Below are 20,229 nucleotides of genomic sequence, written 5' to 3' on the forward strand. Positions count from 1 at the left end.
TGGGAAAACGGCCCAGGAGAGTGGCATTACGTATCATGGCTTTGCAGTTGTTTTTACTGTTGAAGGTTTGCCCTTGTATATTTATCTGTAACTGATTTTAAGGCATTTTTTTACTGTAATCAATGTTAATGGCATCAAATGTCCACTTGTGCATGTAAGCACATGGGTCAACTACATTTTCTGTTTAAGTATACAACCAAATTGTAAAGGATATATTTTCCAAATGGTGGGACCCTTGGTTGCTTAACAAAAAACAGATCATCCATTACATTTGTAGGAAATGGTAAATTAATTTCATTGGGTCAGTCATATACCAGCTTTAATACACTTCACCATTGCTTTAAGAAATATGTTCTGGTGTCCAATATTGTCAGTTGTTCACTGCATATCTACGCCTCATGAATAATAGCCCTCTGTCCCAGCTTTGCCATGAAATGCCAAGATAACAATTTCTCTCTTCACTTCTGCTCCCCTGAATACAATAGAGTGACTCAAATTCACAATATTTCTTTAGTTGGTTATTTCCATTTGACAGGAATATTTGTCTAACCCCTTCCCTGTGGTTTTAACAATTCACAACCAATCTGGCACTTCTGAAAAACAGTCTATTTGCACTGAAAAGCAAGATTCCATAAAGCAGACAACCGGTCTTTTCATTGGAAACTTTTGCTAAGAATTTTGGGCAAGATCAAGCATGTAGAATTTCAGAAGAATAATAGTTACTGCTTCCTTAAAAATACTTCTGAGATTAATACTCTTGTGCAAATAAAATCAAAATCTATTGTATCAAGCACATATGCAAATAGGTGCAGGAACTATTTAGAGAATCATCAACAAAAAAAATCCCAGGTATTCTGAGTAACAGTAGCTCAGATACCACCTCCTTTGAAGAAGAGTTGATTTTTATATCCTGCTTTTCTCTACTTTAAGGAGTCTCAAAGTAGTTTACAATTGCCCTTCGTTCCTCTTCCCACAACAGATACCTCCTCACCTCCTGACTGGTGGTACTGCCCATTTAACCACCGTCTCAGAATTCTACATTCTGTTGCATGTGACTTCAATTGTTGTGGTAATTGCTCAAGTTATAAGGAACAACGGATACCCAGTCCCCAACCTTAGCTATTGTCTTAGACTGCTCTGGGGATGTGTTTAGAATGTGCATTAGACAAAGAAAAAATAGTTTTTATACCTTGCTTTTTTGTACCTTAAGGAATCTCAAAGTGACATACAACTGTGGCCAGGAGGCACTGCCTGCCTCTATGGAAGTACCCCAATAAAGAGAGAATGGGGTTCCCAACCCTGGAAACAAAATGGATTCTTATCAGAAACAGGCCAAGGGAAAACACCCCTTGCAAAATGGAGCGAGACGTGGTTTGAGCTGATTCTGATTACCGCATAGGCATCCTCCTGGTCTGGCCTCTCCCCTGCCCCAACGGAATGCATAAGAACAAAAGCTTTCACAGGTAACGTGTGTCTCATGTTCTTCTCCTTGGCCACTGATTAATGGCCCATCTTCCTGGCTTCTTACTACAACTCAGCTTCTTTTATTTACTTTTATGCTTTGTCTTCCACACTGACTCCTCCTCAGAGTATCCAGACTAAATTGATTACAAACATTAAATCCATCAGGACCCATCATGGCAGACATCTAGAGTAATTTTCACCTATTGTTTTGAGCTGGGAATCCATTCAGGTTCCCAGGAAAGACACATCATCACCCATCAAGAGCCATCATAGCTCTGGGAGGGTCTTCAACGCTCCAAACCTTATAAAACATGAGAGCAAGCCACACCTCTTTGTTCATAGGTTGTTCCCCCACTACTCTGAGTAATGGGCCTCTGATATGGCAGGATGGCAGTGCATGTCTCCATCTTTAATTTGTAATTTGTAAATGGACCTCTGGATATCTGAGCAAGTAGTATTACCTTTATAATAAACCCCAAAATTCCCTATCATTCACCTCTATTTTCATAGCCTCTTGTGTGTTTTGTAGCCTCTTGCGTGTGTGTTTGTGATTGGACCTTTTTACACATTTTTCTAGTAAACATTTTAAAATATATTTACTCTGGAGTCTCTCTTTCTGAAACTGGGCCTTTGTATTATTGGTGGAAAAGATCCCTGCTCTAATTGACTCTACCTAGGTCTCCCTCTTGCTAATTTCCCCATAAAAAGAGGAGACCCCCAGCATTTCTGATAACACAATCTAATTTCCTTCTTCCCTTCACACCCAACACCTTGAGAGGCAGGTGGAATCAAAAGAGTTCTGAGACAACTTTGACTAGCATGGGGACTCAGGTCAGAAAGTAATAGGAGAAAGGTAGCTATTGTCAGCACAGTAGATAAATACAGTATTGTATCTCTTTAGTATCTTGGGTAGAGGTTTCAGATACACAAATGCACATTCAGTGCTTGAAGACTGCAATATCAAGGGGATTTGTAAGTATGAAACAGCTAATATACTTTACAGGCAGTTTTTATATAATCTGACACAACCTCCAAGACAGTTTTCAGTGGAGACACATGAAACTGCTTTATACAGAGTTGAATCATTCATCAAATTCAGTATTGTCTTCTCTGACAGGCTGTAGTTCTCCATGGCCCCAGGAGGAAGTCTTTAGCATCACGTATTACCCTATTATTTTAACAGGAGATGTTGGGGATTGAACCTGGATATTTCTGCATACAGAGCAGACACTCTACCACTGAACCAGGGTTCCTCCTCAATAGTGAACAGTCACACAGTCAACTGTCATTTCCAGACTTCCACATCCTGAAGAAATCATGGTTGGCACCTTCAGCACCAAACCTGAACTGTAAAACTGCCCACAGAACATCCACCTATGGTCTGGCACCACATCTGAACCACCTTGCTGAGTAACGTGTGAGCCCACCCCTATTAAGCAGAAAGGACAGGGTGTTCAGTAAAAGTGGGGGGAAAGAGAAAACTTTAACAAATAGCTCACAATTACTGTGCTAGAACACAAATGATTAAAGCATTGATCCTTTCTCTGTATAAAATATACTAATATTTTCTCTTTTCTAATCTCTTTTAAAAACCTAATGAAAAGTATTTTTGAAATTCTTTGTATTTTATAGACAGATTTGGAAAATGTCTTCCCAAGAAAACAGACTAAATGGGGCAATGAAATACTTTATTATAAGAACCCAACAAATCTGGTAGAAACACAAAACACAAGCTTCATTCCAATGCTTTAAATCTGACCATCATTTCTCCCATTTAACATCTAAACACTGTGATTAAATTAAGTCTCCCACCTTTAAGAAATTCAGTCTATTATAAATAATCTGCTGTTACACAGAAATCAGTGTCAGACTATAGAAATGAAATGTGACACATGGGAACAGCAGACTTTATTTTGGCACTTTAAATTCACATGCTTTTGCCAGAATCCTATTTCTTGGTTGTTCTTTAAAGCTGCTGTCACTCTACAAGCTGAAATCTTACTTATATTGCTGAACCCCATTTTAAAATCACTTAGCTTGTGCCAAATAATAATAAAAAGGTGTCCAAGGAACAGTACTTCTGTTCATTTTCAAGGACATTTATTAAACTACTATGCAGCAGAAAAATCTTATATAGCCTCTTGCAAACTGTCAGCAAGTGAGTATTAACTAGCCCAAATGATAACCCCCCCACACCTGAATGCATACTGAGCAATGGAAAATAAAAAAATAAAATACAAGTTAAAACCTCATTCCAGGGCAACTTCTGAATTAAGAGGAACACAACCTAGAAGAAAAGTGGCTTAATGGAAAAAGATCTGTAAGAAAAAGCCCCCTACTTTTCATACACATGGACATCGTGATCACCAGTATGGTTGCCAGGGTGCCTGGAGTTTTAACTCGCACACATCTGCTCTAAGAAGTGGACTTTGCCCACGGTTTCTAAGGCTTATGTGGATACTATAAACCTCAGCTTTGCAGCAGCATTCTATATCTCTGGATGGGTGTTAGCTAGAACTACAGACGAGCTTCCAGCTTCTCCTTGCGTGCCCAGTCTCGGCCGCTGCAGTGGAAGAAGCCACGCCTCCATGAACTGTACAGGCAAACAGTTTCCAGCCTGTTTCCATGAACCAAAGGCTAACACCACCAGAATCCATCTTGTTTTCCTGACTCCATTATGGCAAAGCAAGAGACTCACATATCCAACAGCTACTTCAACTTCTGCATAAGGCAATCAAGCTTATCTTAGGCGTGGATCCTGCCAGACCGCCTAAGCCTTTGTCCAAATGGAACTCAAGACAAAGACTGGTACCAAGAAGAACACTGAAGAAGAGGAAGACCATCTTCAACCAGAGCCAAGTTCTTTGTGTAAGCCGGGTGTTACCTAGGTAGTAATTTGGCCATCTATTGTCATCTTTTTAGATAAGTTTAATAGTCTTAAGTACCCCTCCAAACAGTGATTTCCCCCATTCTACTCCCCAACGGTCATCCTGGAGCTTCCCCACCCTGGCTCATTGTTACCTAGAGGTCCAATCAGGTAACCAGGGCCCAAGCTTGTTCATTGGTCAGTTATGGGTACCTAATTAGGTGCCACCAATTAACTTGCTATTGGCTACTGTAGAAGTCCAGCCCTTATGGTCACTGCAGAGCCTCCCCTTTTTCCGCCCCTGTACCTCCCATCCCCTGAGGGTCTAAGGTAGTCTATTTAACCTCTGACCCAACTCCACTCGTGTGTGCATCTAGCAGTACCCCGGTTCCGCTGTCTAGATCCATCCCCGATTCTGACCACAGTTGAGAGTCCCATTTCCCCCCGTCCTCTTTCGTCACCATTGGAGCCTTCTTGGAAGAATACGACTGGTAATTATCACCCTGTTTGTCCATCCATGTGTTGTCTCTATATCTCTCTATATATTTCCTAGGACTGTATGTATGTTTCATGAGCACATTGCCTTGTATGTATGCCTATATTTTTCTGGAATAAATTTTAATTGTTTTACTTAAGAGTCCTTGATAAATTTAAGCATTAATTTCTGGACATAGATCCTGTATACACAGATAAAAGATCCTTATTAAACCAGGTGCCCACCTGACAATTCCTCATTCTCGTTTTGAGGGCATTTTGGCTTACAGATTTGTTACCTGAATTTCGCTAGAGTCTGGTTCTTTCCTCATCTGACCTATTGTAGTTGTGTCACCTCACTAGCTGCACATTTTCCATTTCAGTTTTTGAGTAGATCTTTGCCTCTGACTGCAGCCCAATTCTCAAAATCTCTTTGTTGGCTTAGTTGCCATTCACATGAAGTTCATTTTTATATTTTAAGTTCCAGTTGTGCACAGCCTTATTATTGCCCCTCTTTTCCTCCCATCTCCTCTTTGGTTTCCCGTTCCACTTTCTGCATTATGACTATCTCAAAAACACTCCTAAAAATCTTGTTGTAAACACTGCTTTCCTCACTTGTGTTCTGACTTAAACCAATATCCTTTTTTTCTTTCTTGCCATCTGTCATCTTCCTCCCTTGATGCATGAACTCCTTGATGGATAATGCCTCCATATGTGCTAAACAACTCTCCATGCCACTTGCTTCCTTTATCTCTCTTCTACCTTCATACCAGTCAGGTTTCTCCTTGTTAAAACTCACAGAGCCTCTCTTAGAATCACCATCACTTCAGTTACTAGTTAGCTTTGCCTCTGCCTCTTCCTTGCTACTCCTTCAACCAAGCCCTGTTTACAGCAACCATACAAGGACTCTTTATTTTTTTTTTGTGGTCCATGCCTTACAATGAACATCGCCAGCATATGCTGGGAATGGGATATATGTTCACTAAATATCTGGGAAGTCTAGCTGCTGCTCCTATAAGACAATGAGATTATGTATGTGCACATTCACAGGTTCAGGGAGGACACTGAGGGAGAAAAAAAGAAGTAAGGATCCTGCTTACCCCTTTGTCCTAACCTGGGATACCATGCTTGTGTATGTGGCAGAAACATGAGGGGTAAACCCTGACCAGGGAGAAAGAGTTGCAGGAGAAGAACAACTGGTGAGGAAAAGGTTAACAGCAACCAATGTGGTCTGAACACGTGAATCTGCCTCTTTCAAAGTCAGGCCACTGGTCTATCAGGGTCACTTCCATCTACTCAGACTGGCAGCTGCTCTCTGGGATGTCAGGGTTCACATTATTTACTAGGAGACTGGTTTAATGGAAATGATGATTAAACCTGCAATCTGCTAGTTTCAAGGGACAAGTCAGAACATGAAAAAACAACAGTAATGCACAAGGAAAACGAAAACTTAGTATTCATGTGAATTTGACTTCTACAGAAGCAGCACATATTGCTTAGTACTTAAAATTTCATCAGTGTTAAAAGATTCAGCAATCATAGGTACAGTTAACTTTTAATGAGGCTAGATGGCACTTTCTGAGAAATGGTTGCTTTAACCAATACTTGTGCAAATAGCTTTGGGGGGGCTCTTCTCCTTCCCAAAATTCCTTCATTTTGTAATGGTTCACAATGTCAAAAATGACTAAGCTGTGATCATGAGAAAGAGTCGAAAAATAATTCTGCAATAAAATATTTCAGTATTAGGCCACATGATTTATTCAGTAGTGTTTATGTTCCCAAATTACAATTTGTCTATCCATGTAAGACTACAAAAGTTACCATTAGAATTGTCTGTGCTTATAAAATACCAACATTTTCTTTTTTTTTAAACCGTTATATACTCATTAACACCAGTCTGCAACAAGTTACATAGAATCATAGGCACTTCAAAGGCTTTAAAAGACGTTTACAACTTAAATGCATTTTTGAAGAACAGGGGAAAGAAATTAATCCCTACGCGTACCTTCAAATTGCCAAAAATTAACAAACAGTGGCCATATAACTTTGCAGCAACTTCTCAGAATACTGTTCAGAGTCTTTGGGTTGGTGGAGGCTTGTCAGTAGCTTACTACAAATCTCCCATAGAGAAGATTTCTTTGTAAGGGTATGACTATGCAGTTTGCAGTAATAGTCCGATTTTGCACATTAATTTGCTGCTGTAAATTTCAATGAAGCTACAGGAACATTGAGGAACAAAGCAAGGTGTAAAATGGATTTCCTGACACTAAAATTCATACAAAGTGGAGGTTAAAGTTTACATAGCTGAAAAAATACATTTACACTAAAAGCTACCATTATCTGAATTATCCGAAGACAGATTGCACCATGACAAACTACAAAAAGGCATTTTTTTTTGGAAACAGATAAATTAATGAAATAAAAACTAACTTGTAAGATCAATCAGACATGCTGACAAAAATTAAACAACTTTCATCAAACCATAGGATAAAACAATCATTTTCATTTATGCATAAAGTTCTTTTTTTAAATGATTCAGTGAACAGCAATGGCGATATAAAATAATGTTTTGCCATTGTTATTCACAGAACACTGCAAAATGTTAAGATTTTAACTTTACATTTTCTTAAAAGGAATACATGAAAAGTTTTAAATACAATGGGATTTTTTTTAATCATAAAGGTGCCATAAAGGCTCTTTAATGAAAAAAAAAGTTCTTCATTATTCTATGCAAAAAAAAAAAAAGCTTTATTTAAAAAGTTCAGTGATCTCTTAAACAGAGACACTAAGTTAAGAGTTTTATGCATAAAACTCTTTAGTAGGTGCCTTCTGGTAAGCAGCACTGGATGGTTTACGTTCCCCGAGGTCATAGCTGCCTTCATCCTTCTTCCTCATGCGATATACCAAAAGCAAGATCAGAAAGACTGCAAAGAGAAAGCCGATAACTCCACCCGCAATAACAGCTGAAAAGGAAACAAGAGAGACACAGTAAATTTCAGAAGGAATGCCAAGGAATGATACATACTTCCAATCTGTTGCTCCCTGAGTGGAATTAAATATATTGTGCTCTTTCCATTTAAAAAAGGTTCAAAAGTAATACAGGTTGACCACTCCACAGTAATGTTTCATTCACTTAAAAACCACTATTCGGTTGTTTTTTTTACTCAATTGGGTTCTTAAAACAATGCAGACCATTAAAAACAACTGTTTCATAGCCAAAATAAATCCAATGTCCTCAAAGGCTTTCAACAGGAGATTAAAAGCTGTTCTTAACATTATGAAGCTAAGTCCTACTGCATTCAAATGGATACACACTTAGATCTGAATTCTTGGAGCTGAAAGTAGATAGCTAGCTTCCAGATGGGACCTAAGGATCCCCTGAAACAATCTCCAGATTACAGAGATACGGACTCTTATCTGGCAGAACTGGGTTTGATTCCCCACTCTTCCACTTGCAGCTGCTGGAATGGCCTTAGGTCAGCCATAGCTATCACAGCCCCATCCACCTCACAGGGTGTCTGTTGTGGTGTTGGGGGAAGAGGACATAGGAGATTGTAAGCCGCTCTGAGTCTCTGATTCAGAGAGAAGGGAGGAGTATAAATCTGCAGTCTTCTTCTTCTGGAGAAAATTGATGCTTTGGAGGGTAGACTCTATGGCATTATACCCCTCTGAGGCCCCTGTCTGCTCCATGCTCCATCACCAAATCTCCAGGAGTTTCCCAACCTGGATCTAGCAACCCTGCCCCCCATTCCCCACTAGGGGCCAGAGGGAACCAGGGAACCTTATACATGAACATATAAAGCTGCCTTGTACTGATTCAGAGCATCGGTTCACCAATGGCAGTGCTGTCTATTCAATGGTGTCCCCAACGTTCAAATATACAGCAAGAGGTGAGTATGGGTCTATATTTCAAAACAAGAAATTGTTTTGAAATATAGAGAGCACGAGGGGCACTACCCCTTGCCTTCTTCTCTCTCCTCCTTTCTGTGTTTTGTCTCTTGAAAAACTTTATCACAACCACAGCTCAAAGTGAAGTGGCAGGAGACATAGGATTAAGCTCCTCCCCTCTCCCACTTGATATGTGAACATATATTCCACCCCATGCCATCATGACTAATTTGGGACTTAGACCACTAAGTGGCAGCAAGACATGAGATATGGAAATACTACCATCTAACAAGCAGAAAAGTGTCCCAGTGTACCATCAAGATACAATAAGTGTACCATCAAGATATAATAAAATGACACCTGATTAGGGATGGGCATGAACCAGCTCAAAGACTAAAGTTCCTAATTAATTCTGCCCAGTTTGTTAACTGAAGAGCCACCATGAATTTTCACAAATGTTAAGGCAGTTCGTGTAGAGCAGAAATCAGGGGAAGCGAAAGGAATTAGAAAAAAGCGGAAGGAATTAGAAAGCAGGGGTCATGAACCAAAATGAATTGGTTTGCAAACCAGTGCTGAAGTACACCTGATGTACATTTAAAGGGGAAAAAAGACAATAAAGGGAGGATTCACACAACAGAATATGCACTTTCCTAGACAGCACAAGAAAAAGGAGGGGGACAGTAACAGCCTGCAGATCTTACAGGTCAAAAAACAAGTAAGTCAACCACCCAGATGATTCATTTAACAATGCCTGAGGGCCTCCCACATCACTATACTCAAAAGCTGGAGTCTGTGTGATATTGACTCCTACAGATATTGGCATAATAGCAGAGGTATGAGTTTCAAGCTTTGTATTTTCATAACTGAGAATCTGGCAGCCCCTTTGTTACTTCTTAAAGAGCTGCAGAACTTTTAATCTGCAACACTCACCTGCCAATACTTCTGTTCTTTGGAAAAGGTTTTCTGAATGCTTTTGAGTGACTACATCTGCGTCTTCACCGGGCTCAGTTTTAGTATTTTTATTTTCAGCCTTAGGCTTCAGTATCTTCTTTTTATCAGTCTCATCAGGTGACTACAGCACAAAAAAAGGCACTGAGTCAAGTCTAAGGTACACAGACACTAATGACACATACAAACCTCTCCAAATGATACAATATAGCACAGCAAGTTCAGCACTGTTTTAATTACTTAGAATCTTAGAAGCAAAACTTCTATGAGAGAACTAGAGAGAAAATATAATAATTTCTAAATTTGTAGCTGGAGGCCCCAGAACCTTTCTCAGAATTACAATTCAATTCCATCATAAATATATGAGATAGGCATGTAATAAGAAAGGAATTACTACTGTACATAACAAAGATCTTTTATCTAACCATCTTCAAATCTACTATACGACATGTGATACAAAAACATCTAAATTAGATGTTTGAGTAGAAAGATCAGGCCTAAGAGCGGAGGGGGGGGGGGGACTCTCCAAGGTAACATGGAACCCTTGTTTTTAAAAATCAAAACAAGATTTTCATATCTCTTTCTACTACTTCCCTTTAAGCCTGTACTGTCATTTAACAAGCAGGGCTTTTGGCAACAGAAAAAAATACAACAGGAAACCCATACCTATTTATGACCATAAGAATGGACCTTCTAGCTAAGAACTGTTCCATACCTTTTCTATAAAGTCAGTGGTTTCAAAACAGGAGACCAACATTTTACATTTATTTTATTTAAAATAAAATATGTTGACATTTACAACATGAACAATAGTATTTATTTTTATTTAAAACATTAATAGCTGCTATGAAGTAAAAGGGAATATTGTCTTTATGGTTAATCCACAGCTTTGCACTAGATGTAGGAAATTTCAAATACCGTACTTTTAAAGTGTATGCCAAATGGCATTTGGAGCTATAGTATAATAGTGCTATTTTTTAAAAAAAAGAAAGAACACAAAAACAACTTGCACACACCTTTGTTTGCAAAGGTACCTTGGTCTGTGTTTTCAATGTAGTTCTCTCAGTTCTAGGGACATCACTAGTTGGTGGTATCTTTGGAAGTGTTCTAGATGTTGTTGTTATAATTGTGTCATCTCCTTCTTCTTCAGCCCCTAAAGCATTTTGAATAGTATTAGTTCTACACACACAACTCTAATTATTTCTTTTAGTTTTGAAGATTTATGTTATAATGAAATCTCAAGAATGCTTACAATCAAAATTGTTAAAAACAAACATAAACATCACAAAAATATAAAAGATGTTAGGCCAGCATCCTCAATATATTAAAAAACTGGTTAACAACAACAAAACATTCAACCAGTTTTCCCATATACTTATTATGTGAAGTATTTATAGTCCGCTTTTTCCCAAAAGGGCCAAGGCAGTTCCCAAAACATGTCAACAAGCATCAACTTAAAACATTCAGCACAAGTAATAAAACAACCATTAAGAGTCTCCAATAGGGTCCTGGAATAGAAAAGTGTTTGCTGTCTTCCTAAAAACTATGAGCAAAAGAGTGAGCAAACCACAGCATCTAACAACAGGAAAAGATTCTGCTCTTCCTACTTGTAGTGTATCGCCATTACGATACACTGAATAACGCAACAACAATATCAAGCCCCACGCACCCTCGCATAGAGGCGACTGGGTTGCCCCGGGCGCCCCTGCACAGGGCGCGAAACCCCGCCAATCACCAGCTGTGGCGGGAAGTTCAACAGGCCAGGATTGGGCTGGCCTGCCCAGGAGGCGGTACCGGGAATTGTATATAAGCGGGACCCAGCCCGCGTGTGTCCAGTCTCCATCTTATAATGTACTAGGAATAAAGTATGTTGCACCACTCGCGTCTCCTGTCGTGGTACATTATACTACTAGTGAGCTTGATCTCCAGGGGCAGCAGCATTCAGAGCCAAGTTTCACCTGATAGCCTGCACAGGTAGGTACAGGTGGGACCTAGTGGTTTTGTGGTGAACGCTAAGAACTGAGAGCTATTCCCAAACGCTAAAATATGAGAGGGTCAATTATTTTTGTCAAGATGACCAGCAGTACACTGCAGAGCTCCACTATGCAGCCCCGATACCTTTGTTGCTGCATAACCCTCATAGCAATTGTCCCGTTACTAATAAAAGGTCACAATGGTATATAAAAATCTCCACTGGATTTTCTTCCCCATCATCAGTGGGATGTGTGTGCCTCTCTCTTATTCTTAAAGATCTCAAAAGGGATCTTTTGTGTTTGCTTCTTGCCTTTTTCAAGTCCTCCCCCCACCCCACAGTAGTCCATCCTTCCCGCTTTCTTTTGAAGGCTAGGGGGGGGGAAATCATACATATATTTCTGGACAACAGGCCTCTCCCCCTCCAGGGTCACAAACTGTTTTGAAGAAAGAGAAGTGTTTTCAAAGGTTTTTGGCTGATGTGCAGGGCAGGAATAAGGTCTGCTGCTCTTAGAAGGAAATAAAACATGTTGCTGGATATAGCTAAAGCAGCTCTTTAGGTGCTGCCAGTAAATAACTAAAGGAAGCAAAAACTGCTACCAAAATCACCACAGCTACAGCCAAATGAATACAAAAGGTCACTTAACTGCTTCAAAATGAATAAACATTATCTTGGCTCAGCTAAAAAGCCTCAGCTCCTTTCTCCAGGGTGTAGAAATCTCTTTTCCAAAGGGAGCATTCCAACAAGCAAGCAGCCTCTGCAGCTTGAAGGAATAGTTCCACCATGAAGTTTGCGGTTTTTGCAGACTAGCTGTTAATTATTCTGCAGCCGGGTGATCTACAAGGGCTAAGTTTATCCTGTGGAATTTATTTAGCTGCAAAAGGACTGGGCTGATATGAGACTGATTATCTTGTGACTCCTTTACATTGAAACCCAGCAGTCATTACATTTTCTCTTATCTCCATAACTGATTGGATTCCCATTAGATGTGCCCAGTCGCGCATGGCTTTCTAAGTTTAATTTTCCATTAAGCCAGTTGTTTGGGGTGGGGGAGGCTACATTAAACAAGCAGTCTGTTATGGGCATTTCAGATCTATTACATTAACCAATTATTCAACACTACATCCCTGTTCTGTCTTATCCATCATTTTACTGAATAAATCCAACAAAATGTAAAAGTTTAAATCTGTTTTATCACATATCTAAACTTTAAAAATATAATTGGCCAAACAAGACATTTCAGTAAAATTCAGGAATACTGTATGCATTCATAAAAAAAAAAAAAGAATGAGAGTACTATAATGGGGAAGAAGGAGAGCTTCCTTCTTCCCGTGGACTTCCCCTTCTCCCCACAGGATCTTTAAATTGTGCAGGGAGGTGTTTGTGGCTGCTCCTGCCACTATTCCTGTGCAATCTGAATCGCCGGTGGAGGCGGCCTTCAAGCACCTCAGCCACAGCTTGAAGGCTGCTCCTGCCCCCAATTCAAATTGCACGGGAAGAGGGACAGGATTGAAATTGCCTGGAGGGAGGGGGCATCCCCCTCCCTCCCAGCCTAGAGCGCCAGAAAGCCTGGCACCAGCTCTACTCTCAGGGTGTCTGCTGTGGGAAGCGGAAGGGAAGGAGACTGTAAACCACTCTGAGACTCTGAATGAAGGATGGGGTATAAATTCAACTCCCCTTCTTCTGGCTAGTATTTGGGGGGGAGACCTCCAAGGAAGACCAGAGCCATGATGCAGAGGCAGGCAATGGCAAACCACCTCTGAATATCTCTTGCCTTGAAAACCATATGAGGTCACTGTAAGTCAGCTGCAACCTGACAGCAACAAAAAAAGCAATGAGAATTTTAGGGATGCAGCACACAGCATTAAATTATACTGAACAGTCTGCACTTTTGGAGGAGCATGTTCTACATGTTGACTAAGGTCTGCTTCACACACAGTAAAAAATTCAGATGTATAAATCCACCTGTGCAAACCTGCAGAAGAACAGTGACATTCGCAGAGTGTATACAACATATTTTCTTCATGAGCACACTGGCTTACCTGAGCCAGATCCAGATGTATAATCATCGTCATCAATTGGATAGACTCCTGATGCTTCTTCAATGGAGCTGTTGTCAAGGTACAGATCTTTATCAGAAGTCAATGCTGCTCTCTGGAAACAACAATGAAACACAAGAAGTCAAATATTACAGCTTTGCAAAGAGAGTCCTTCCAATTCAATTCAGGTTGTTAAGACAGTAATTCATGCAATAAATATCAAGTGAGCAACAGCTTTTAAAAACATCAATTCCTTTCTGTTATTTATGACAATATTTCTACTCTGTCCTTCTATTAAGGTTGCCAACTCCCAGTTGTGGAATTCCTGGAATTTAGTGTAGAGCTGGGGAAGGTGTGGTTTAGAGAGGGGGATGTGATGCCATCTGTCAAGCCGCCATTTTTCTCCAGGGGAACTGGACTCTGAGGATCAACTGTAATTCTGGGAGATGTTTACAGGCCACCTGGAGGTTGGCAACCCTACCTTCTATCTATTACTGAATCTGCATGGTGGTTTACACTAAAATTCATGCATGCTATAAACAAACCCTGACCTGAAGATCCCAGGCTAGCCTTATCTTGTCAGATCTCGGAAGCTAAGCAGGGGTGGTCCTGGCTAGCCTTTGGATGGGAGACCACCAAGGATACTAGGGTTGATACACAGAGGCATGCAATGGGAAACCATCTCTGAAAGTCCCTTGCCTTGAAAATCTCACAAGCTCATCATAAGTCAGAGGTGCCTTGACAGCACTTTTCACCACCATACAAACAACAATTTAAAGTTCTTTAAATCTATAGTAAATTTGAAATTCCATATCTGTTCTCAGGTTTCTGCTCTTAGACTTTTTGAGGGGGAGAGGGGAAAGGACTTTAGTTGAAGTCTGACAACAGAGACCAACTCATAAAATAGCCAATATATATAAGGAATGTCTAGTTTCAATAGAAACTAAAACAATGATATTTCACAAAGAAAATACCATTTGAAACAAAAGAAGGATGAGGAGACAAAGTGACTATCCCTTTGAAAATATGGTGCCACAATAGAAAGGCTCTATGGGGGCAAATTAAAGAAGACTGGCAGGTACACAGGTATCCTTCTCAGATACAAAGGCCTAGAGGTTTGATAGTCATGGGTGGTATTCCCATTTTCTCAAAAGTGAGCTTCCCAAAAGCCTCCCATTGTGTTTCTTTCAGTCCTTGGATCACTTTGACACTGCAGCTTGTAAGGGCATATAGTATAGAGCAGAAAAACAGACCAAAAGAAAAGAACAAGTCTGAATCAGGATGAGAAATGCTGAATACTTCGTGCTGTTCCATACACTCTGCTAGAGACGGCAGAAGAAAATACCTCTTGATCTGCTCAGCTTAACACTGAAGTGGAAGCAAGCTATTCTTCCAATAACTCCATCTTCAGAAATGGTCACAGTGCAAGAAAGCTATGCATAGCATTATCAAAAGTAGATCATTAGGATGTCTCAGCAGTAAGATATAATTTTTTTTTTAAAAAAAAGACATCTGGCATATTTTGAATAGAAGCAAGCAAATATTTCAATATCCTGTATTATCCAAACTGCAAGGAAAAAGGAAATTTGCTTTTCAAAGAGAAAACTAGTTCTAGAGAAGTACTAGAGATAAGCAGCTATTGTCACTGCTGGGAAAAGTGTAAGTCCTCCAGCTGGTTCTCCAATCTCTAGTCTAGACTTTGTAGTCTGGAATAGGGGTGTGCAATATCTTTAAAAGTTCAGGTCTATTGTGGCCCTCTTCAAGTCATCAGCAATCTTCCAAGTGCACAGGGACAACTAAACAAATCAATTAATTGGCTCTCATGGACATAAACATACAATTTTGTAGTACAAATGTTGGAAGCACATAAGCTACACTCCTTAATATATCTAATTCTCACCATGGCAAAATCTGTGAATACTTAAATTCAGAGACTGGACTCATGTCGACACCGACCTTTCTACAGACCTGAAAAATACCCCTAAAAAACTGGATGTTAAAAAAATTAAAAATTGGAGAGTTAACCCCCACAAAATAATAGAACCTGTTCCTATAGCTTTAAGAAATGAATGCCCTGAGCACAACAGTGTCTCCAGCTTTCAGGCCCTCTTTTCTGTCACTACAAGGGAGAGGAAGGGACATGGGCCTTGACAGGGCTGTTTTAGCCTTTGTATGTAGACTTATCAGGTCTAGGCCTGCCAACAACCACTAGGTGATTTGATATTATGCAACTTTCATGACTCACCCAGGCCCAGCTGCTTGCTACTGTTCAACAGCAGCCACCCAATGAAAGCTAGTGTACCATGGAAACTGGAGTAGACAAACTTGCTTAAGGTAAGAAACGCATAGAATAAACATCAGATGTTTGAGAGCCGCAAGATATAAACAAATATTACACACATGTATTTCTTAAAACTCTTAATACTTTCTTTACACAAAAAAGATAAAATATGTATGCATGCACTTTACAAGACAACCATGCTAGGAGCAGACTTTTTTAAAAAACAAAAGCTGGGAATAATGGTGTCCATAAGACCAGCATAGGAAAAGGTTAGAGAATTATTTTTTGGCACCAGTGGGAAGGAAACACACATGTACTGTATAAATTACTGACTACTGTTTGCATCATTATGCATCTCTCTTTGCCTTGACACCAAGGCTGTTAAATACAGCTCCTACAAGAGCTAAAAACTAAGAGGGAATGCTGTTCAGCCCTCTTTAATTCCTTAGTTGTTGTAGATTTTCCAGGCTGTATGGCCATGGTCTTGGTATTGCATAACCTGATGTTTTGCTAGCAGCTGTGACTGGCATCCTCAGAAGTATAACACAGACAGCTAGAGTTCTCTCTGTGTCAAGTGAGAAGATGGTAGGCAGTTAATATATATCTACTCAGGAAGGCCTACCACCTTCTTCTCACTTTGACACAGAGAACTCTAGCCTTCTGTGTTATACCTCTGAGGATGCCAGTTACAGCTGCTGGTAAAATGTCAGGCTCTACAATGCCAAGACCACGGCCATACAGCCTGGAAAATCTACAACAGCTAATGAACTCTGGCCGTAAAAGTCTTTGACAGCATACTCTTTAATTCCATTCCTCCTTCCAGTAGCTCCCTTGGCTCTTGTGCTCTCTTTCCCTGGTCAACCTCTGTGGTGGAGGAGAAAAGCTTGCAAGCCTGCCTATTTCCCCCTCCTTCCCTACTTTACACATGGCAGAACTAGTTGCCTACCTATGGGTCAGCACTCAGAAGCTGACTAAGGCCCCAGTGCTAAGCATGCTTATTTGAAGTAAGCCTGCATTAAGTTCCTCTTTGACCTCTGGGAGCCACACAATATGTATGAAAGAGCTGCATGTGGCTCCCAAGTCACAGTTTGGCCACCCCTGTGGCTGTGAAAATAAAATGGAGAAGAGAATGATGGAAGCTACTTTGGGTCCCCACTGTGGAGAAAGGTAGGGCTTAAATGAATTAAAGTAACAGGTAAGTTGGTTTGGAAGGAGAGAAAGAAGCAGAGAAAGATGAGGACATGTGAGTTGTAAGGAGGAGGGAAAGAAGGTGTGGAGGAGACAGTGGAAAAAAAGATGCCCCATTCCCCATCTCATCCTTATTCTATTTTGCTGCAACCCAACATGTATTGTTTAGTTAGCTACTGCATGTGTGGTTGTTCAGGAAATATTAGGGTTGCCAAGTCCAATTCAAGAAATATCTGGGGACTTTGGGGGTGGAGCCAGGAGACTTTGGGGGTGGAGCCAGGAGACATTAAGGGTGGAGCCAAGATCAAGGCTGTGACAAGCATCATTGAACTCCAAAGGAAGTTCTGGCCATCACATTTAAAGGGACGGCACACCTTTTCAATGCCTTCCTTCCGTAGGAAATAATGAAGGATAGGGGCACCTTTCTTTTGGGGCTCATAGAATTGGACCCCCTGGTCCAATCCTTTTGAAACTTGGGGAGTATTTTGGGAAGAGGCACTAGATGCTGAACTGAAAATTTGGTGCCTCTACCTCAAAAAACAGCCCCCCCAGAGCCCCGCGGATCAATTCTCCATGATTTTCTATGGGAATAAGTCTCCATAGGGAATACCAGAGTTCCCAGCAGACATTTCCCTCCCCTCCCCCCGCTTTCTGATGACCTTGAAATGGGGGGAGGGCCTTCAAACTGGGGGATCCCCTGCCCCCACCTGGGGATTGGCAACCCTACCCTACACTGGAAATTGGAAAGCAGGCCTGTTTTAGCTGATACAGGAGCCCCACAACTCCTTCCTTCCTTCCTTCCTTCCTTCCTTCCTTCCTTCCTTCCTTCCTTCCTTCCTTCCTCATATGATAAGTTTCTTCATATGAAAATTCAAAGTTATACAGAACTTTGTTGAATGAAGTAGTATCAAGTAGCTTAATTCCACACATAACAAAATTCTACTGTGCATAAAGTACTATAATACATATAACCTTGTAGCACATATTATTTAGCATTTAAGATAACGTCCAGTTTGCCAGTGAATAAATAAATATCCTAGTAAGGATAAGATAATTGATAATTGGGCCAGAATTTTTTACTCTTAAATTAATAATATTGCCTTGCTCCACCCCAGCTTAAACATTGTGCAAGCACCGCAGGCAGGAAACTGCCATGAGAGAGGGCAAAAACAAACAAAAAAATCTTTTTACACGTAGAAAGCTAGCGCATCAGGGAGAACGAGCGCAGTGTAGCTTTCTCCGTGACAAAAGCATCTCTGTGCATACACATGGATCTTTTTCTCGGAGCGGACACTGAAACGTCAGAACAAAGTTTGAATCCAGTGGTACCTTTAAGCCCAACGAAGTTCTAGGCACCGACGGTAAGCGTTTGTGTCAGAAGCGTAGACACTCCTCAACCTCTAGGGGAGTCTCCAAGACAGTCACGCTGCAGTTTGCCGCATGTTGCGTACTTTGTAGCGTGGAAGGGCGTGCGAGAAGCAGACGTCACCAGGGCGGCGGGCTGCTTGCACAACGCCGAAGTCTGCTGCCAACAGGAGGGCAGAGGAGCTGGCGCTTCAGCTGGCGCCTCTCCCAGGATCGCTCCAGGCCGCGGGCGTTGCTGCTGCACCATCGCCGGATTGTGTGTTTTGCAAAAAACGCGCTGGAAGGGAGCTTTGCAACCCTCAGCCACCCTCCTCTGGGAACCCGCCAAGGAACTTTCCGATGGGGCGGCGCTTGGGAATCCCACGTGGGCCTGCGAAGGACCAAATGGAGGCGAGACGGTTTTGAAAGAGGAAAAAAGCCCAGGCGCAACTACGCCGAACTCACCTCCGGGGGAGTCGCGCCGCTTCTCTTTTTTTTGCAACCGAGAGCTTTCAAAAAAAAAGAATTTTGGAGTTGGTGGGGGAGCTGCCGGCGAGCAGAGAAGAGGGAAGGGGGCGGGAGCGGCGCGGCGGCCTCGCCCGATCCAGGATCGGGCGGCTCGCCATGCTCCCCGGTGCCATTTCCCCCCTCCCCCCCCGCTTCCGTTTTTATGGGGAGCGGGGGAGGAGGGTGGAAATCCTGGGGTCCCCCGCCAGAGCGGGAGGGTTGGGAAGCCTAGGAAATATACCAGTCTTTACCTCTAGTACTCATAGGGTTGCCAACCTATGAGTGGTGGTTGGAGAGCTCCTGGGATTACAACTAATCTTCAAGTGCCCTGGAGAAAATAGCTACTTTGAAAGGTGGACTCTATTGTGTTATACCCCACTGAAGTCATTCCCCTCCCCAAACCCTGCCGTCCTCAGGCTCCACCCTCCAAATATCTAAGTATTTCCAAACCCAGAACTGACAATACTAACTACTCTTTTCTCTAGGCTTGCCAGGCCCCAGCAGGGTATCCCCCATTTTTTCAGACTCCTCCTCACTGCCAGCCAGTTGGCCAGTGTGGGGAAGCCCCACCCCAATAGCCACAATTTGCCATTAAAATCTCAGAAGGTAGAATACCAAAACAAATCTTTAGTCAAAACAGACTAAATATAAGCCAACAAAGTGATGTAAGAACCAAAGTCCAATATGTTACAATCATATGTGTATAACAGAATAATAAACTCATACCCATATAAAAAAAGCAGATGTCAAAAAATTGATAGTGGCAAAAAACACTTTTGAGTTACAGCACAAATCTAAGGCAGCGGATTTCCTTCATAAACTAAAACAAGCTCACAATGGAATAAACTGTTATATGAATACTGCAAGTCCTTGAATCGTCAAGAGTTTGTGGCTTGTACAAAACAGAATCCATTCTACACAGTTCCGGATAGTCAGCATTTTGGACGTGTTCCTTCCTCAGGAGAATGCAGATAAGTCTTCCTTTACAGACATAAATATACATGTACAATCGAGATCCCCATCAAAACATTCCAATTAGGCACAGCTCCATATCTCTTAGCTCTCCTGGTAAACCTCAGCAGGCTTAAAAGAACCTTGGAAACTGCGTGTGTTTTGGACTCTGTGTGTTAAATCTCAGCAGGAGGAAGCTGCATGGGCAGGCCAGCAAGCAGAGTCACATGGCTCTTCCCAGTGAGTGTGTGAAACCATGAGGAAGGAAGAGTAGCCAGTACAGTCCCTCTGTTTGCTTTGCACTAAT

General features: G+C 41.3%; 1 protein-coding gene across 1 annotated transcript in view; it reads right to left on the reverse strand.

Annotated features, from left to right (window-relative positions):
• Positions 1–6,538: 6,538 nt before the first annotated feature.
• The window catches only part of SDC2 (syndecan 2), a 110,486-nt gene continuing 96,795 nt past the window's right edge, over positions 6,539–20,229 (reverse strand). Inside the window, exons 2-5 of the mRNA XM_060243466.1 lie at positions 13,655–13,766; positions 10,657–10,793; positions 9,623–9,764; positions 6,539–7,767 (exon numbers count right to left, since the gene is read on the reverse strand). Coding sequence (XP_060099449.1) covers positions 7,604–7,767; positions 9,623–9,764; positions 10,657–10,793; positions 13,655–13,766 — 555 coding nt within the window. The 3' untranslated portion in view covers positions 6,539–7,603. The remainder of the gene's footprint in view (positions 7,768–9,622; positions 9,765–10,656; positions 10,794–13,654; positions 13,767–20,229) is intronic.

Source organism: Heteronotia binoei, chromosome 7 (assembly GCF_032191835.1).
Source record: "Heteronotia binoei isolate CCM8104 ecotype False Entrance Well chromosome 7, APGP_CSIRO_Hbin_v1, whole genome shotgun sequence".
In the NCBI taxonomy this organism is placed as follows: Eukaryota; Metazoa; Chordata; class Lepidosauria; order Squamata; family Gekkonidae; genus Heteronotia; species Heteronotia binoei.